The sequence below is a fragment of the Ogataea angusta genome, assembly GCF_019207475.1.
Source record: "Ogataea angusta isolate 61-244 chromosome Unknown 61-244_NODE_5_length_850226_cov_91.758892, whole genome shotgun sequence".
Taxonomy (NCBI): domain Eukaryota; kingdom Fungi; phylum Ascomycota; class Pichiomycetes; order Pichiales; family Pichiaceae; genus Ogataea; species Ogataea angusta.
The window spans coordinates 499687-518347 of record NW_025065219.1 but is presented as its reverse complement, the minus strand read 5'-3'; the positions used below and the strand labels follow the sequence as shown (position 1 = coordinate 518347).

At 51.6% G+C, this 18661-nt stretch overlaps 13 protein-coding genes across 13 annotated transcripts; 8 read left to right on the top strand and 5 right to left on the bottom strand.

Moving 5' to 3' along the window:
- Positions 1–325: 325 nt before the first annotated feature.
- On the top strand, positions 326–2875 carry KL928_002831 (uncharacterized protein; the record flags this gene model as incomplete). Its single annotated transcript, XM_043203351.1, has 1 exon — positions 326–2875. The coding sequence occupies one exon, from the start codon at positions 326–328 to the stop codon at positions 2873–2875; it is 2550 nt and encodes an 849-aa protein (XP_043059985.1).
- Positions 2876–2934: 59 nt separating this feature from the next.
- KL928_002830 (uncharacterized protein) lies at positions 2935–5184 on the top strand (the record flags this gene model as incomplete). Its single annotated transcript, XM_043203350.1, has 1 exon — positions 2935–5184. One exon carries the CDS (start codon positions 2935–2937, stop codon positions 5182–5184), a length of 2250 nt encoding a protein of 749 aa, XP_043059984.1.
- Positions 5185–5188: 4 nt separating this feature from the next.
- KL928_002829 (uncharacterized protein) lies at positions 5189–6604 on the bottom strand (the record flags this gene model as incomplete). The annotated part of the gene is made up of 1 exon (XM_043203348.1): positions 5189–6604. One exon carries the CDS (start codon positions 6602–6604, stop codon positions 5189–5191), a length of 1416 nt encoding a protein of 471 aa, XP_043059983.1.
- An 83-nt stretch (positions 6605–6687) lies between these two features.
- Positions 6688–8235, bottom strand: KL928_002828 (uncharacterized protein; the record flags this gene model as incomplete). The annotated part of the gene is made up of 1 exon (XM_043203347.1): positions 6688–8235. The coding sequence occupies one exon, from the start codon at positions 8233–8235 to the stop codon at positions 6688–6690; it is 1548 nt and encodes a 515-aa protein (XP_043059982.1).
- Positions 8236–8357: 122 nt separating this feature from the next.
- On the bottom strand, positions 8358–9665 carry KL928_002827 (uncharacterized protein; the record flags this gene model as incomplete). The annotated part of the gene is made up of 1 exon (XM_043203346.1): positions 8358–9665. The coding sequence occupies one exon, from the start codon at positions 9663–9665 to the stop codon at positions 8358–8360; it is 1308 nt and encodes a 435-aa protein (XP_043059981.1).
- Positions 9666–10031: 366 nt separating this feature from the next.
- Positions 10032–11357, top strand: KL928_002826 (uncharacterized protein; the record flags this gene model as incomplete). The annotated part of the gene is made up of 1 exon (XM_043203345.1): positions 10032–11357. One exon carries the CDS (start codon positions 10032–10034, stop codon positions 11355–11357), a length of 1326 nt encoding a protein of 441 aa, XP_043059980.1.
- A 73-nt stretch (positions 11358–11430) lies between these two features.
- KL928_002825 (uncharacterized protein) lies at positions 11431–12342 on the bottom strand (the record flags this gene model as incomplete). The annotated part of the gene is made up of 1 exon (XM_043203344.1): positions 11431–12342. One exon carries the CDS (start codon positions 12340–12342, stop codon positions 11431–11433), a length of 912 nt encoding a protein of 303 aa, XP_043059979.1.
- A 219-nt stretch (positions 12343–12561) lies between these two features.
- On the top strand, positions 12562–13776 carry KL928_002824 (uncharacterized protein; the record flags this gene model as incomplete). The annotated part of the gene is made up of 1 exon (XM_043203343.1): positions 12562–13776. One exon carries the CDS (start codon positions 12562–12564, stop codon positions 13774–13776), a length of 1215 nt encoding a protein of 404 aa, XP_043059978.1.
- Positions 13777–13815: 39 nt separating this feature from the next.
- Positions 13816–14583, top strand: KL928_002823 (uncharacterized protein; the record flags this gene model as incomplete). Its single annotated transcript, XM_043203342.1, has 1 exon — positions 13816–14583. The coding sequence occupies one exon, from the start codon at positions 13816–13818 to the stop codon at positions 14581–14583; it is 768 nt and encodes a 255-aa protein (XP_043059977.1).
- A 37-nt stretch (positions 14584–14620) lies between these two features.
- Positions 14621–15463, top strand: KL928_002822 (uncharacterized protein; the record flags this gene model as incomplete). Its single annotated transcript, XM_043203341.1, has 1 exon — positions 14621–15463. One exon carries the CDS (start codon positions 14621–14623, stop codon positions 15461–15463), a length of 843 nt encoding a protein of 280 aa, XP_043059976.1.
- A 37-nt stretch (positions 15464–15500) lies between these two features.
- On the bottom strand, positions 15501–16364 carry KL928_002821 (uncharacterized protein; the record flags this gene model as incomplete). The annotated part of the gene is made up of 1 exon (XM_043203340.1): positions 15501–16364. One exon carries the CDS (start codon positions 16362–16364, stop codon positions 15501–15503), a length of 864 nt encoding a protein of 287 aa, XP_043059975.1.
- A 270-nt stretch (positions 16365–16634) lies between these two features.
- Positions 16635–17357, top strand: KL928_002820 (uncharacterized protein; the record flags this gene model as incomplete). The annotated part of the gene is made up of 1 exon (XM_043203339.1): positions 16635–17357. One exon carries the CDS (start codon positions 16635–16637, stop codon positions 17355–17357), a length of 723 nt encoding a protein of 240 aa, XP_043059974.1.
- A 49-nt stretch (positions 17358–17406) lies between these two features.
- KL928_002819 (uncharacterized protein) lies at positions 17407–18579 on the top strand (the record flags this gene model as incomplete). Its single annotated transcript, XM_043203337.1, has 1 exon — positions 17407–18579. One exon carries the CDS (start codon positions 17407–17409, stop codon positions 18577–18579), a length of 1173 nt encoding a protein of 390 aa, XP_043059973.1.
- Positions 18580–18661: the final 82 nt, after the last annotated feature.

Here is an 18661-nt window from a genome sequence, read left to right as displayed (position 1 = left end):
TGCAATCCACTCTATTAGCGATTTTGGGTCAATCCACAGGTAGAACACGCCTACCAGGGTAACTGAAGAAATAATACAGCATATAATGAAAAGCGTTACGCGGGCTATCAAGTAAATCGTGTCTGGGTTAGTCGCTGGGCCGACCCAAAAGCGGGAATAATACTTCCCGTGATCCTAAGACCTTTCGAAATAGTGTACCAGAGCTTCATAGGCCTGAAAACTGCTTGGCAATCTGAAATCAGCTCCCTAAATATCGAGTTAAATTATTTTGATCCCTTTTTTTCTTAGGCTTTTTTGAGAAAAATATAAATAAACAAATATAAACATGGACCTTCACTTGAGAACAAGACGGTTTTCGGGCGACTTCGTCCCTGTTTTTACAAGGAGTGAGACCAATCCAAACCAAATAGAGTTCTCCAAGTTCGACGCATCGTTCGACTTCAAATCCGTCTCACAAGAGCCTGAAAGCCTGTTCGAAACCGTGGGAAAACCTATCCTGGACGACCGGCTGTTCAAAGGACAAGACTGCTTGCTTTTTACCTTAGGGCCATCTAATTCCGGTAAGACACATACCGTATTCGATCCGGAAACTGGCCTTGCGGTGAACTCTCTTCGGTATGTGTTTGAAAGACTGTCTCAATATGGAGACATCAGCACCAATCACAAAAAGCTGGCTGGTCTGATGAGCAATTTGTGGAACGGCAACACTTCTCAGCAGGGATTTGTTGACTCAGAGTATGCGGTCACGTTATCAATGTTTGAGATCTACAATGACAACATCAAAGATCTGCTGATGAACACAACCACCAAAAAATCAAACTCTTTCCTCGACATCATTACGGACCCAGTGGACCAAAAACTTAAGCCTTACAATCTGTCTCAGTTCATGGTGAGCGACTTCGAAAATGCAATCAGAACTTTGAACCGTGGTCTTTCGAACAGAAAAACGTGTACCACCCATGTCAACAGAGACTCTTCGAGATCTCATTGTTTTCTGTTTATCAACGTTGTTCGCATCTCGGGTAGAAGTGTCAACTGTTCCAGACTGACTCTCGCAGACCTCGCTGGCCTGGAAAGATCCAAGCTATCTATGACGAGCGGTTTGAATTTGAGGGAGGGAAGCTTCACTAATGCTTCACTAACGCAACTTGGAAGATGCTTGGAGCTGGTTGCCACTAAGCAGTTCAACAAGTCTTTATTGCGCACAAATAAGCTGACACGTCTGATTTTCCATGACTACGTCAAAAGCAAAAGCTTGATCTCCATTATTGTTAACTTGGATCCCGCTGGAGACGAGGGCCTGATTCTTCAAACTTTGAGATACGTCAATCCAATTCAATATCAGAAAGTTCCAAGACATACTTCCTCTTCATGCTCTCAGATCAAAACGGTAGTTGATAGCAAGACTCAACATGAGCTGCTTTGCCAATTAGATACCCTGAAACTATACCAGCAGAAGCTAGAAACCAAGGTGGCCAGGCTTGAAGAGGAAGTGGTGCAAACGGAGGTTCGTATTCGCCAGGAGCTCTATGAGGAAAATGAGGCCAAACTGAATCAAATAGCCGTGGAGCACAAAAATGAGATCTTTCAACTAAATCAAGAGCACGAACTTGAAACAGATTCCAAGCTCAAAGAACTGTCCCAATGTTATCAGGATAAACTAAATCGCGAGGTGAGCTTGAAGAATGAGGAGCTTGAAAAGTCCAAAGCGTTTGTTGAGGAGCTCAAGAATAAGTGCGAGCAGCTGAAGCAGCTCAATGAACTTTTAGAAACCCAAATCAATGAATTGAAGGAGCAACATGAGCAGACACTGAAGGACGCTCAGCAAGAGCTCCAGGTGTCTCTGCAAAAAAGTGATGATTTGGGCAAGATGGTCGAAGAGGCAGAAGAGCAAAATCGTAAGATAGAAAGCGAGCTCACTTTGAAGGTGTCTGAAATAAACGAGTTGAGGGAGAATATTACCAAGCTGCAACAAGGGCTATCAAGCAACTCCGTGGAGTTCGACCTCAAGGCCAAGAAACTGGAGGAGGAGTATCAAGCGAAACTAAAAGCCGAGCTTGAAGCGCGTGAAAGAGATATCCAATCTTTGAAGGACCTGATGCAAGAGAATAGCAATGATCTCACAACTGAGCATGAGAAAATCATCAAGACCCTGAAAAGCCAACACGACCAAGCCGTCGAATCTTTCAAGGAGCAACACAGGGTTGAGCTTGAGTCTTTGAAGGATGAGCACGAGAAACAGATGGCGCCTCTTCGTGAACGCATCGAGTCTCTGGTCAAGGAGTTAGAGACAAACAACGTCATGATGGCTGAGTTCCAAAAGACCCATGACAAGCAGATATCGGAAATGAATCACAGTACGGAGGAGATGGCAAAGGAGATAGAGTCCAAGGAAAGAGAGATTGAGGATCTGAAGAACAAGCTCGTGCAGGTGGAGACAAAAAGCAAAAACGATATCCGAAACCTGAGATCGCAGCTGGAGTCCATGAAGACCAAAATGAGTGTTCTAGATTCTGTGGACCGTGCCAAGACACCGTCCCGGTCTCCAGCGAAGTCTCCAACCAAGTCTCCGTACCTATTCCCGACCGATCTTTACACAACGAACATGAATATGCCTATTTCCATTTTCGAGGACCACTCTCCTCAAAGAGAGTCTGCTGTGCGCAAGTCGCCTGGACGCAAAAAGAAGAGCAAGAAGACAGATAAGGGCGAACAGGTTCAGAGTCAGGGACAAAGCCAGAAGGATGTATTGAAGCCAACGAACAAGCTTGTCGAGACAGAGCCTTTGCGCAAGCACTCGTTATCTCCAACCAAGTCGAACCGCAAGAAGCTCCGTCGCGTCGATCTCGAGGAGGACCTGGCTATCAGTGAGTAGGAACACTAAAGCATTAATTAATTATATCGAAAAAAAACTCCACACTAATTATTTATTTAATGGCTCCGATCAAGCGACGGACTTTCACTGGCTGTGACACCTGTCGAAATCGCAAGGTCAAGTGCGACGGCCGGCGGCCGCAGTGTCTGCGCTGCGAAAAGGCCAACGTCGAGTGTCTTGGCTACGGGATCCGTCTTCGCTTTTACGAGTATCTTATCGCTGGTCCGAGAGGTCTCGAGGTGAGTGGGGGCGGTCCGGTTGTCCAACATCAGCGCAGACATGTTCCCTTCATGAGATTTCGCAACGGCTATTTATTTCCAGAAGACATGGACTCTGATTTGGACAAGATTGACAGCAGCGAGGAGCGATTTATTGGGCCCTTTGGGGTGTTCCGCTTGAATAAAGAAGAGAAGGTCGAGCGGACAGCTTTTGCTGCGGCGCCGTCGTCGTTTGTTGCGCCGTCCTTCGAAACGATAATTCCTCGGGAATTGTGGCTGCACCCGCGGTTGCAAGTGGATGCCCTGTTGACGTACCGGACAATGATAGGAGACGCTATGGTCAACACCAACGACTGGGAGACGGTAAAGCGGGAGGTTTTTGCTGAGTATTACGGCAGCACGCCGCGCAACAGGCTTGTGGACCGGATCATGCTGGGTGACTCCGAGAACGAGGCCATAACAGAGAGATTTCTGAAAAAATTAGTGCTGGAGCTGGGTGCCCAGAGCACGGGCGATCTATTTCTTGATTTTCTCGAGCACCCCAAGACACGCGGCTGGATCCAGCAGTTTTCGCGCCAGTGTACTAGTCTGGTATTTGTGGCGTACAAAGACGGCATTTTGGACAAGCTGGTGGTGCCGACTCTGCTTCGAGACGTTGGCGAGCTGGTGGTGCAAAAGGCCCGGGAATCAGAACATGGCAGTTTATTCAAGCTGCTGAAACAGACGTTCGTGCTGGAGTCGCTCGCAATTTCGACGCTGGGCAGGTACCAGGCGCTATTTGACGTTTCCGGAGAACACGAGAGCTCGATGTCTCTGCTGCGCGCGTTCATTTTTTTGCGCGAGGCCAGTCTGGCCAACCTGAGCCGTGTGCTGAGTGCGCTGGTGAGTGTGAAGTGCGAGCGGCCGGAGGTGACGAACCACGAGCTGCTGGACGCGATGCTGCAGAACGGCCTCATTGACCAGCTACTGATGGTGATTTTGATGGCCATCAAAGTGGACGAGTCCATGAGCATTTTCCACAACTACAAGTTTTTGCACGGTGTTGCGGGCGGCATCGGCAAGTTTCTCGAGACGCGCGAGCCGGCGAGCAGTGCCAGAGACCTTCTTCTGTGGCTGCGGTACCTCAACATGTTTTTCAAGTCGACCTCGATCATCGATATTGAGAATTACCATTTAGAGGAGGAAAAAGTGGACCTCAAGGAGGTGGTTCTGCCGGCAGAGGACCCGACAAAAATTGAAATCAAGCAGCTGGTGGTGGAGGAGAGCTGGGAGAACGTTCAACTCAGCAACGTGCCGCGCAAGCTGGCTCTACGCCCGCCAGTCGAGGATAAACCTCCGCGAAAATACGTGGTACAATTCACCTACGGCCAGGAGCTGGAGTCGGAGGACGATGAGGAGGACGACAACGAGGACGAAGGCGAGCCGATTCGGTTCAAATTCCCTATCACAGACCTCCCCTTCTCTCCTATCGAGCTCAGTTTCGGAATCCCCCGCAGTCTGCTCGAGCTGATGGAGCGCACAGTCGAGCTGTCCGACCACAGAAATTATATTCTGCGGAAAAAAGTGTATCCACGCAATTTCCCGAAACAGTGCTGCGACCTGGAAGAGGACCTGCGCAACTGGAAGCTTCCCTGGGTGCTGTACGAGCAGCGTGACAGCGTGCTGTATTTTTACAGCCCCGTGCACGAGAGCGTGTACCATCTATCGGTGTGCTTTTACTACACCACGCTCATGTTTTTCTACCGCATAATTAAAGAGTCGCACCCCAGCCAGCTGCAGCGCCACGTGGCGTCCACTCTGTACCATTTGGAGGCCCTGTGGAACCTGAAGCTGAGGGTGCGTCGAACGGCCGATTTGCGAGTGAACCTGCCGTTTTGGTGCTTTTTCCTGTCTGGCTCCGACGCTCTGGACGAGGAGCTCCAGACCCGCTACGACATTCTTGGCCGCACCGCGTTCGACGCGGGCGACCGCTGGATCGGCAAACAGGCGCTGTTTGAGATTTGGCGCGGTCGCAACAGCGCCGATGACGAGCTACGTGTCGCTTCGTGGCTCGATCTGGTGAAATACTGGCAAATCGGTGGATACTTGTAATATATCATCTAAATCTATTGACAATCAGCTTTTCTGCCCCAACAGCGTCCAGCTCGTCTTTGCTGACCCACAGCTGGTGGAACGTCCCGAGCGATGACAGAATACTGCCCCCAACCCACGAGGCATATCTTCTCTCTATGGTGTTTCCAGAAGCGTGGATCCTGATCTTGAGACTAGGATTCGCAAGTGACAGCTCAGAGTGCAGCTTGGCGTTCAGTCCCGGCACGAGCGACGTGCTGCCGACGAGAACGATGTTGTTGGCCAGTTGGGGCTTCAGATCGATGTCCAGCCGGTCCAGAACGGTCTGAACCAGCTTAAGCAGCCCAAAGCCCTTCTGGGCCTCGGCGGCGTCCTCCTCCGGCTTGTCCTTGTCGTCGTCCTCTGGCTTCTTGGCTCTTCTCATCGGCACGTACTCCTTGCTGCTGGCCTCGTTCGCGTTGCCCAGATGTTTGACAATGTTTCCGTCCTCGGGCGTCTCCCAGCCCTTAACCGGCTTAGAGAGCGTTTCGAGCGGACTGAACAACGAGTTGCTCAGCACAGTGCGGTCCTTTTTGGTAAACGGAACTGCCATGCCATCAGGCAGCTCAAACCACCGCACCTCGTCGTCGGCCTCCTTGGCCTCCTTGACCTCCTCGGTGTCCTCTTCCATACAGTTGAGTAGCGTCTCTTTCATCTCCTGGAGTATCCTCAGTTTGGAGTATTCGCGGAACGACGCAGACACCTCGAAATCGTACTTGCGCTCCTCAAAGTGCGCCGTGGTCGTCTCGGACTCCCAGTGAACTATTTTTTTCGATTTTATCGTGTAATGCGGCCGCAATGCGATCTTCTTGTCGGCAAGAAACTGCTCGAACTGCTGGTTCAGAAAGGCCCCCGCATACCGCGTGCCCATGACCTGATTTTTCAGACACAGCCCGTCCACGATCGGCGTCACCGTGACCAGATCGTGGCCAACGTCCACCACGAGACAGTTGGGACGGCCGTGCGAAAAAGACACAGTTGTTGGCTGTTTCACCAGGTAGAATGCAGGAAACCTGTGTTTCTCCAGAAAAAGTTTCAGCGCGTCGACTTTGCTCTCGTACGAGCTCATGGTGGACTCGGTCAGCAGCACGGGCTGCTGTGTAGGATCAATGTCTAGTTTCTTGAACATGTACTCCAATTGGGCCTCAAAGCCTTCCCAGTCCACCACGGCGTTGTTCTCGACTATGTGCTTGATTTCCAGGCCTTTCTGCGGTAAAAGCAGCAGAGTCTCGTCGAAAATGCGTCTCTTGTTGCCGTCTGCGTCGACCAGGCCATAATACGACGGAAGCACCATGCTGGGCGAGTCGTAGCCTGCATAGCCAATCTTCGTCTGGTACGACCCCGGGTCGATCACAATGGCGTTGATCTCGTCTGCTCCGTAAACCTGTGGCGCGGCGGTCATTGAAGTTAATAAAATACACAAATGAAAATAAATTAGAAAAATTATTAATGCTATAGTGTTCCTTCATATATTTCTATATTTCTCTACAAACTGACATTCACCTCGGTGTCGACCAAATCAATCAAAAATTGTAGCTCTAGCTTGCGTCTGCTCTCGACCAGCCAGTCATCGGCAAGTCTTCTTGCCCAGCCCTTCATGTTGGAGACCTCCTCAACTGCGTTGTCCAACTCGTTCTTGACAAGATAGTTGTTCACTCTGGCGATCACGGACTCGATGTCGTTGCCAATGAGCTCGTCCTCGGTCTTAACAGGCCGGCCAGACTTGGAAAACAGCAATTTCGAGAAGATCAGCGACGAGATGTGGCCAACAAGACCGGCGTTCGGTGGAAGCAGAGACACAGATCTCAGCTCTGGCAGAAGCAGCTCCCATCTCGAGATCAGCTGAGATTGCGTTAGCACACCGCCGCTTCTCAGAAGCTTGTCATTCGACGGCAGAGCTGCCACGGCCTCCGTGATCAGCTGGTTGTCCAGAGCGGCAACGAGCTGTTTCAGCTTGGTCAGCTCGGCAACGAGCTCTTCGCCGCGTTTCGGAGACGTCTCGTTTGTGGATAGCAACTTTTGCAACGAGCTGATACTTTTCTTGACCTCCTTGTACGAGAGATACATTCCGGCACTCTTGCCGAGCTCGAGCTCGTATTTTTCGATCTCGGCCACTCTGGCGGCCAGAGCGTCCAATCCCTTGAGTTTTGCATTTCTCTCCGAGTCGATCTTCTCGCTGATCACCTTGTTGAACTCGTCGATGGCTGCAAGCTTGGACTGCTCTATCAGATTCGCAGCCTCGAGCTCGATCTTCTGTCTGGCGGCTTCCACCTCGACTCTCAGTTGCTGTAAATGACGTTCCTCGATCTGCTTCTTGGCCTCCTCCAGCTTTTGCACAAACTCCTCCGTCAGCTCGACCTCCTTCTGGCTCAGTTGAGCTTTCAGCTTGTCGTCAAGACTGGCCTGTTCCTGGCTCTTGGATAAGCTGATGGCACGATATTTTTCCGCCAGCAACAGCAGACTCTTCTGCAATGACTCCACAACCTCGTGGTTCTCAAAGCTGGTCACCTTCAGGTTCAATGCGGCGATCAGCTCGTTCAAAGCATTGACAGTGCTGTCGATCACTTCGTCGCCCGACTCGAGATGCAAAAGCGGCAGACTGCGGCCCACGGCGACCTCTGTAGCGCCCGCAGCCGGAGTCTCCTTCAATTCGACCTTGTCGCTCTGCACACCTTGTTTTGGAATCGTGATGGTTTTCTCCAGACCAAGCTTCTCCTTCACTTCGGCAAACGAATCATTGACCTTGGAGAAGGGACTCAGCAGCTCGTCCTTGTGATATAGGTAGTAGTCAATGGTCGACACCACAGAGTCGCCGAACGGAATGTAGTCCTCAAACAGATCCTGCACAGTGTCGTTTTTCGTGGCAATGAAGCCTCCTCCAAGGTAGAACGTTGCCGTCAACATGGACAGCCGGAACAGGAATTTTCTGAATGGCCGCGACCTCTTGACGCTCTTGATTGGTATTGTGGATTGCAGTCTGACGCCATGCACCGCCTGACGCGCGGCAGGATGGAATTTGGCTGCTCTCAACATGAATATTATGAGGGTTGGTGAAGTGTTTGTTTGTCCAATTGGAAAATTTTGTTTTGGGGTGATTACATCAGCGTAGCATTAATTTTTGTGGGCCAAATCAGGGATATTTATTTATTTACAGACTAGTAGTTCAGTTTGGCAATGCACTTGTCTAGGATGCGGTTCTCGTTATCTCTGATGCAACGGATGTGGGCCGCGGTGGTCGCGTCCTGAATTGTGATTGGCACGTCGGGCAACTTTCTCTGAGCGCACCAATGCTGTATGAGTCGTCTGGCAGAAGGGGTAAGACGGGAGAGCCGCGATCGCGACAGCGTCTTGCCTGGGGCAGTGAAAAGCTTGGCCACGCAGCACAGTTGCGGCGACGGCGTGCCGTTGGCGTCGACATAACACTCCAAAAGCCACGGCTGCTCGCTCTGGCGCGACCACCACCTGAGCCGTCTGGAAATGGCAGGGTTGACCCGTTTTCTATGTGCAGACACCTGTTTTCCCAGGCAAACGGTGTCGTGCGGATTATCGTCGACACAGAAGGCGTATCTTGCGAGCAGCTCAGCGTTCGAGAGGGGCCCGTAGGTGTTGAATATTTCTGTGTCTGGCACAAGGCTCGTGTGACTAACAATGTCGCATAGTTCGGAGTTTTCATCGTTATCTTTTTCCTGTGCGTCTGCCACCTCGTGAGTGGCCTGAGAATCTTCAAAGTCCTCAGAGTCGTCGAATTCGTCGAATTGGTCGTCAGAGTCATCGCTGCCGTGGCCACAGTCCAGCTTGCCACAGTCAGGACACACCTCTGCAAGAGCCTCAAAATGAACCAACCCGTGGCCGTCTGGGTGATGATTGAACAGATCGGCGCCAGGAACCAGTCCCGAAAGGTGGAAATGGTCGATCTCAAACGCACGAGACGCCACGGCCAGAACTACGGCCGCAAACTGCGAAAGGTCCGCCAATTCGGCAGGCGCAGATATCATGGGTGCATGCTGATTCGCAAAGCGTCTGGCCAGCTCATAATGTGCAACAAGCTCTGTGCTGTCCAGAACGCCCATGAGATCGGCCTCTGTGCCAGCCAATAAAGACTTGGCTTCTGCGTCCCACATACAGGGTGGCAGCATCGCACCAGCAAAATTTATGGACTCAATGTAATCAGACCACGGACTTGCTGCACCAACGTTTTTCTCATAGAGAAAGGCGATCACTAAGGCGTGCATCCCGTAGATCTGGGCGTCGCAGAGAAGGTTGGCTATACACGAATTATGTGCAGATAAGATAGACGTTTTGGGAACGCTGAGCAGCACAGTGCCGGGCTCGATTCGCCGAGAGGCGAATACACCCACGCCGTGCTGGGTGTGCCTGACCTGTAAATCTGTGTGCCAAAAGGCCTTGTTGTGCGGCTGTCGCAGCCAAGAAATAACCTTGCTAGGGTCGATCGTTGATGTCATTAAGATTGCGGAAAAAAATTCAAATTATTTGGAACACGCGAAATGGACCTGCATGCCATCGAGCTAAAATTTGCCGAGTGTTAAGGTTTTTGGATCAGCGCGTTGACCAAAAACGAAAACCACGCCTCCTGCTAGCTCTGCATACGCGCAGATTTTCGAAAGGGGTACGCCCGCATGGTAAATCGGGACAATCTTTATTAATCAGGAACTCGTTTTACCTAAGCGAACAATAAAATTTTTCTATTAAATCAGTCTCTTGCCGTATTCGTTGTCCGGACCATTTCTTTTTATTTAAAAGTACAGCCACCCCTAACATAAGTTGTTTTTCTATAATTATCTTGTCCCCTTCCTCTCGCTTTCTCAACCATGCTCTTAATATTTGGCCGGCCAAGTATCCAGAAGCTACGCAGCTCTGTCCAGGAGCTGTCCTCCAACATATCTCCCCTGCTGCCCCTTATTGACTGGAAACTGTGCTTGCTATGCGCGGTCTGGTACACGGTCAGCGTTGTCTCTTCAAACAGCACAAAATCCATCTTGCGCAACTTCGACTACCCAGTGACGCTCACAGAGCTCCAGTTCATCATCAACGCCGCGTACTGTTTCCTCACCGTGGCATTTGTCAAGAAATATGACGCCATGTTTGCATCTCACCGTCATCACCTCAACCCCAACTCTCTGTACGCAGGCAAGGAGTCCACGTCGCTGCTGGACAAATTTCCCAAGGGCACGTTTCCAATGGAGCTCAACCGCTACGGTTACACGCTCACAGACTTTCTGACCCCTACACTCTTTGTTTTGAAAACAACGCTCCCAATGGGAATGTTCCAGTTTGTGGGCCACATCGCGTCGCACAAGGCGACCTCAGTCATCCCCGTTTCTTTAGTTCACACGATTAAGGCGCTTTCGCCTCTGACCACCGTTTTAATCTACCGTTTCATGTTCAAACAGCAGTTTGGAAGCAAGACGTACTTGACCCTGCTTCCCCTAATGGTGGGTGTCATGCTGTCCTGCGTGAAAAATAGCAAGATCACCGCCGACTCGGAATTCTTCTACACCGGCTGCGTGTTTGCGTTCGTCTCCATGCTCATCTTTGTGTCCCAGAACATCTTTGCCAAAAAAATCCTCACTTTTGAGGCCAAGGACTCCAAAAACGATTATTTCACCCACAGCCTCAACTACAAGGTCGTCAAGAGCGAGTCGGCCACCTCGACGCCCATGCTCCCTATTGCGATGACCCCAAAACACATTAGTCCGCCGGTCACGCCTTTGTTGGGCAACTCGTCGCAATCTCTCAACAAGCTGGTGATCAACTCCGAGAAAAAACTCGACAAGATGTCGGTGCTGTTCCACTGCTCGTCTGTGGGCTTTGTGCTGACGCTGCCGCTGTATCTGCTCTCGGAGTTCTCGTCAGACTCCGGTTTCTCTCTTGCGAAGATCGACCGCTACGTGGCCGGTCTGATTCTCGTCAACGGACTCTCCCATTTCATGCAGAGCGTGGTCGCCTTCCAGATCCTTGGAATGGTGAGTCCGATCAACTACAGCATCGCCAACATCCTCAAACGGATCATCATCATCAGCTGCTCGATCTTGGTCGAGGGCACAAAACTCAGCGCAGTCCAATGGACAGGACTCGCACTCACTTTCATTGGGCTCTACTGCTACGACAAATGGGGCGTGCAGCGCAAGCAGTGAGCCAACTCGTGATATCCAGCATCAATCCTCTAAGATGGCCAACATTATTAGTAATCACTCTAATAGTATTTATTTAGTGTCCAGCAGGCTTTTCACCCGTAAGCTCGGCAACAAACTCCTTGGCGTAGTCTCCCAGTGTCACCATGCACACCGTCTGCCAAACTCCCAGCATAACTCTTGGAGTCACGCCTCGGTACAGACCCTTGATGCCGTTGATCGAATAGATGTACTTGGCTGCGCCAAGAACGCTCAGGTTCTTTGGCCGGTTAGGGTCCTTGGTCTGCGACTGCATCTCGACTCTAATCACCTCGATAGGCTGGTTCCAGGCAGAAAGACCTCCACCAAGCACAGACGACAGGATTCTCTCGCCTGCTCCCAGCTTCTCGTCCTTGCTCTTGCCCGTCACCGACCTGATGCTGTCCTCTGCGAGTCGCGACAGACCGAATCTCGAACCCCAATTGGTCATCTGTCTGATGGCCACGGCGTTGACACCCTTATTGATGCCTCTGATACCGTCTTTGGCAAAGATCTCCCTGAAAACCTCGAAAGTGCTCTTAACAGGAGCTCCAGCTGCAGCGGCCTTGTGACGCGTGATCTCCACGGTCTTCATGCACGTGCAGAATCCCATTGTCAGGTATGCTTGGAACAAACCACCAGTGATTCCTCCACCGATTCCAGACACAAACGGAGACGCTCCGAGCACTTTGAGACGGTATTCGGCCTCCGAAGAGACAAACAGCAGCACGGCACCTTTGGTGCTGGCCTCGATCCAGGCCCATGGGATCAGACCCTGGTAAAAGCCGTACAACCCTCCACGAGACCAGACGTGTTTGGTGGCCTGGAATATGGTGAGCGACCGGTTGGCGGCCATCGTTGTCTTGACCACCTCCAGAGGCTGGCCCAGCGTGGTGACCTCAAACATGTTGAGACCTGCTCCGAGCAGGATGTTTGAAAAAGAAATGGGTTTCTTCTGGACCTCGCTCATGCTGCGTTGATTAGTACGGAGAATTTGAAAATAAAATAAAAAGCGCACGAAAAAAGCGCTGCAAATCCTTGCACCACCACAAATCCCGTTTTCCTTAGCCAGACCCAACAAAATCCAAATCTGGTAGATTCACCTAAATTTTTTTTTTAGTGGGGGCAGGGCAGACAGTCAGACCAGCTGATAAATTAGTTTTCTTTTGACCAGGAGAATTATTAGAATATGTCCACCACAGTGACACAACGTCGTTTTGGTGACAAGTCCACCAAAGGACTGCGCGCTCTCGACACCGAGGGCAATGAGTTCCAAGTGCCAGACTACTCCATCAAGGAGATTTTGGATAGTATCCCTAAAGAGTGTTTCGAACGCAGACTGACCACGTCCTTTTATTATGTTTTCAGAGACATTGCCGTTTGTCTTGCCATGGGCTGGTTGGCCAACACCTACATTCCACAGGTCCCCTGGACGGCCGTGAGAGGCGCTCTGTGGCTGGGTTACGCGATCCTGCTGTCGCTGCCTTATACGGGACTCTGGGTGTTGGGACACGAGTGCGGCCACCAGGCATTTTCTGACTACGGATGGCTCAACGACACGGTGGGCTGGATCATCCACTCCTACCTGTACGTTCCATACTTCTCCTGGAAGTACAGCCATGGCAAACACCACAAGGCCACCGGACACCTCACAAGAGACATGGTTTTCGTTCCCAAAACTGTTGAGGAGTTTAAAAAAGAGCGGGCTGGAGACGCGCGTGTGAAGCTCAGTGAGCTTTCTGAGGACACGCCAATCCAGACGCTGGTCTCGTTGCTGGTGCAGCAGTTTGGCGGCTGGTGGTGGTATCTGCTGACCAACGTCACTGGCCAGAAATACCCAGAGCACACCAAGTTTGCCGTGTCGCACTTCAACCCTGCGTCGCCGATCTTTGACAAGCGCGACTACTGGTACGTGGTGCTGTCCGACATCGGCGTGCTTGCCCAGTCGTTTGTGGTGTACCAGTGGTGCAAGAGCTTTGGAGGCTTCCACTGCTTCATCAACTGGTTCCTGCCATACGTCTTCACCAACCACTGGCTCGTGTTCATCACGTACCTGCAACACACCGATGTCTCGCTGCCTCACTACGACAACAACGAATGGACTTTTGCCAGGGGCGCCGCCGCCACGATCGATAGAGAGTTTGGCTTCGTTGGCTGGTTCTTTTTCCACGACATTATAGAGACCCACGTTCTGCACCACTACGTTTCCCGGATTCCGTTTTACAACGCCAGACCGGCCACCGAGGGCATCAAGAAGGCCATGGGCGTCCACTACCGCCACAGCGACGAGTCCATGTGGTACACCCTGTGGAAATCCGCCAGGGCGTGCCAGTTCGTGGAAGGTGATAACGGTGTTCGGATGTTCCGCAATATAAACGGTGTGGGGGTGGCTCCAAAATCTTGAGCAAATAGATTTGATCAATACAAGTAGAGTTTCTTAACCATGATGCTTATTCCCCGTTTGTGTAGACGGGGGTATAGCACGGACGCGAACGTCGGCCGGCTGCTCAAACTGTATCCGACGTTCAAGAATGCCACGCCCTACGACGTGCTTGGCTTGAAACAGAGCAACGTGAAGCAGGAGGAGCTCAAGAGGCGGTTCTACGAGCTGGCCAAAGTGTATCATCCGGACTCTGCGCACGACGCGCTGGAAAACAAGGAAAAAGAGCACCGTTTCAAGCGGATACTTGCTGCGTATGCTTTGCTGAAAAATCCACAGACACGACAGAACTACGATAACTACGGGATCGGCTGGGAGGACAACTCCAGCAGCCTCTACCGGCCCAAGACCGCTCCGCAGGCCGGCCACTATCGTCCGTCGACGTACGGCACGTGGGAGGACAGGTGGCACGGCCAACAGGATTTTGGGTTTGGATATTACACAGACAACACATGGAGAGACATGGGGCCTAATGCCAGCAATATGGAGACGTTTCGGCATAACAGGCGAACGATCTTTCTCACGCTGCTGCTGGCCACCGGAATATACACAGCATTGCAGTTTGCACACATCATATTCTACGACGATTACATTGGCGGAACGTATCGCGAGTCGCTCGTGAAACGCATCCAAATGACGGAGAGATCGCGAAAAGACCTTATAGATGCACGCGAGAACTACGGGTTTGGCGACAGCAAGGAGGAGCGCATCCAGCGGTTTCTATGGTTCAGACATTTGTCCTGGCTTTTAGGTGAGGATAAGCGCACTTGAGGAGCGATTTTTTTTTAAACTGTTTAATTTTATAGGTATGGATTTCATGAAACCAGAAACAGTGCTGGATCTTGGCAACATCAGAGACGCCCTGGTCCGGATGGAGGATACAATCATCTTCAACTTCATTGAGCGGTCGCAGTTCTTTGCGTCGCCCTCGGTGTACAAAGTTAACCAGTTCCCTATTCCCAACTTTGACGGCTCGTTCCTGGATTGGCTGCTGTCGCAACACGAGCGGATCCATTCGCAGGTGAGAAGATACGACGCGCCGGACGAAGTGCCTTTTTTCCCGCTGGTGCTCGAGAAAACGTTCCTGCCCAAGATCAACTACCCTTCGGTGCTGGCCTCCTACGCGGACGAGATCAACGTCAACAACGAGATACTCAAGATCTACACCTCAGAGATAGTACCAGGAATTGCTGCGGGCAGCGGAGAGCAGGAGGACAACCTTGGCTCGTGCGCAATGGCCGATATCGAGTGTTTGCAGTCGCTGTCGAGAAGAATTCATTTTGGCCGTTTTGTCGCAGAGGCTAAATTTATCAGCGAGGGGGACAAGATCGTCGAGCTGATCAGAAACAAAGACGTCGAGGGCATTGAGGCGCTCATCACGAACGCGGAGGTTGAGCAACGGATCTTGGACAGACTTCTTGAAAAGGGAAGAGCGTACGGAACAGATCCCACGCTGAAGTTCACGCAGCACATTCAGAGCAAGGTGAAGCCAGAGGTGATTGTGAAGATCTACAAGGATTTCGTGATTCCGCTCACAAAAAAGGTGGAGGTCGATTACCTGCTGAGACGGCTCGAGGACGAGGAGGACGACGATGCGACCCAGAGAAGCGGTGGCTACGTCGACCGTTTTCTTTCCTCTGGCCTGTACTGAAAATTAATTTTTTCCATATTTCAATTATTCTCTAATTCTAGTTCAAATACCGCATGGTAATCTCAAAGGCCAGGAAAGTAGCCGCGTTGGCCGGGGCAGCTCTCAGAATCGTCGGCGAGAACCCTTTGACGAGTCCCCACGCACCGCTCTGTCTCCAGATTCCCCTAAAAGCCTCGACAGCATTTCTATAGACCGGCCTCTTGTAGTTGTCGGTCTGCATGTTGGACTTGATCACATCGATGGGATAAATACTGAGCCACATGCCGTAGCCCGCCAGCGCTCCAAAGACACAGAGTTTCCAGTTCTCGATGTTTTTTCTGGCGATATTCCGCGACTCGATCTCGTTTTTCACGAGAGCTTCAAAAGTCAAAAAATATGCTCCGCTACCCAAACTTTCTCTGGCGAGCGTGGGACCCAGACCTCTATAAATAAGCTTGATGCCGCCCGCATGGTACAGCTTCCTGATTACGTCTAAAGGCCCGCTGAACGTCTTGGCGCCGGTCGTCTGCGTTTGCAGTCTGATTCTGATGTGCTCTATTGGCGCGGCTATAAAGCCGTTTGCAAATCCTGCTGCTGCTCCGCACACGTAGAATTGAGGCATGCTGATCGGGTTTCCGGGACCGTTCAGACTCGAAAACGTCCGTTTCATGAACTCGTTGACACCAAACTGCACAGACACACAGGCCCCGACTCCGATCAGCGGAGTCAGTGTTCCTTTGTAGAAGGCCATAGGACCCTCGTTGGTCAGCAGCTGGCGCACCACGGTGACGGGAGAAACGTGGCCCTCAGCGGACTGGATACGCACTTTGGTGGTGTCAAACGGCTGGCCAACCAGGACCTGGGCAATGCCGCCCATCGTGCCGGCAAAAACGTCCTTCAACGCTCGGTACTCGTCGCTCATGGGTGTTGAAAATCTGTGAAAAATTATTAATTTCGCGAATTCACGCGAGATAAGATACGGAAAAAAATGGCTGAAACGGGCAAGGCAAAAGAATTAGTCAACAGGTATCAAGACACTATTTTTACCCAACAGTGTTGTGCACTTTCGGCAGATTGCATTTTTCATAGTCAAGGACCGTCTTCATAGACCACTCTGTCAACACCAGACCCTGCCTTTTTTGTTCTATCATCCGGCAGAAAAAGTTCGACTCGCTTTATTTCCACTAAATCCATGCCTACCCCAATAAACATTGACCACATAGATACCCAGGAGCGCTGCGCGGGCTCATCACACCCGCTCAAGGCCAGGCACCATGCTCCGCCTCCGCAGATCGTCGCGTCGCCCGGCGTGCGCGACTTTTTCGCCAGCCGGCACAAGTCGCAAGTGTCGTCTTTCCTCAAGCCAAACTCCTCCTTCATTGGGTCCCAGCAGTCCGGCCGGTCCACGTTTGAGGTCCGCGTGGACCTGAAAGAGGTGGACCTCAAGAGATCGTATCTGTGCGGCTACTTCACGATCCACGGCCTGACGGAGTCGCATCCCGAGTTCACCACGTTCTTCAAAGGAGAGATCATCGGCCCGCATCACTCGTTCTACACGGAGAACGAGGAGTGGGGGTCCAACAAACGCAACGACCTCCAGCATTGGAGCAGGTTCCCGTCCTGGAGAAGTCTGGACTTCGACCAGGACAACGACCTTGCCAACAAACACATCTACGACACCGCACTGAACAACGAGCATCTCTACATGAGGTGGAAGGAGATTTTTCTCGTTCCGGACGCCAGCGTGAAGAGCATCATGGGGGCCTCTTTCGAAGGGTTCTACTACATCTGTTTCAACCAGCTCACGGGCTCGATCTCGGGGCTCTACTTCCACCAGTCGTCGGGCCAGTTCCAGCAATTGGAGCTTGCACATGTTCCCGACGGTGGGGTGTTGCCCTCGTTCAGTTTCGCATAATTTTTTCCCCCTGCCCTTTTTTTCTCTCCTTCTGGCGCTCCCATAAATCATGTCGATCGAAGAGGGATATGTCGCCCGCACGCTCAACAACAGACTCGCCTCCAACGCCAAACAACAGAAACAGCCGCCGTCCAGAATAGTGTACGAAAAGGCCAACTTCTACCTGGACTCCCGGTACCACATCATATCTGTGCTTGGAAAGGGCTCGTACGGAACAGTTTGCTCGGCGGTCGACATGCAGTCAAAGGACAAGGTGTCGATCGCCATAAAGAAGGTCAGCAATATATTCAACAAGGAGGTGCTGCTGAAACGCGCGGTGAGAGAGCTCAAGCTCATGTCCTACTTCAAGGGCCACAAAAACATCATCAACTTGGTGGACCTCGACATCGTCTACATGAAGCCCTACGACGGACTGTACTGTTTCCAGGAGCTGGTAGACTACGACCTGGCCAAGGTGATCCACTCGTCCGTGCAGTTCAGCGAGTTCCACATCCAGTGTTTCCTGTACCAGATTTTGTGCGGACTAAAATATATTCACTCCGCAGACGTGATCCACCGCGACCTCAAGCCGGGCAACATTCTGGTGACGAGCCAGGGAGTGCTCAAGATCTGCGACTTTGGCCTTGCGCGCGGAATCTCGGAACAGTACATGAACAAGAACCATAGATCCAGCAACATCACCAACTACGTCGCCACGCGGTGGTATCGCGCGCCAGAACTGATTCTCACGAGAAAACAGTACGGGAAGGAAATCGACATGTGGGCCGTTGGGTGCATTTTCGGCGAGCTGTACGGCCGCAAGCCGCTCTTCATCGGCGACGACCAGATGCACCAGATCAGTGAGATTTGCAAAGTGCTGGGCACTCCGTCCAGAAATGTGATATTGGGGTACAACTCCACTGTGGCGTGGGACTACTTTGCGTCCTCGAAGCCGCAGTTCCAGAAACAGGAGTGGTCCAACGTGTATCCCCACGCGAGTGTGTTGGCTCACGATTTGCTTTCGAACTTGCTTTGCTGGAAGGTCGAGAAACGGTACACTGTCGAGCAGTGTCTGGACCACCCGTTGCTAGCGGAGGTCCGCAATCTGGAAGACGAGCCTGAGGTAGCACAGCCGTTCGACTTTAGTTTCGAGTGGAAGTGCCGGACCGTCAACGATATGAAAATCCTGCTGCACGAGGAAGTCGAGCTTTTCCGCAAGGAAAGGAAGGCAACGCTCAAGTAGGGCTCCGTGGTATACTGTAAGCTAATGAGATTAGAATAAACGATACACGTATGAAAGAAAACAAGGCTGTGTCCCTTTTTTC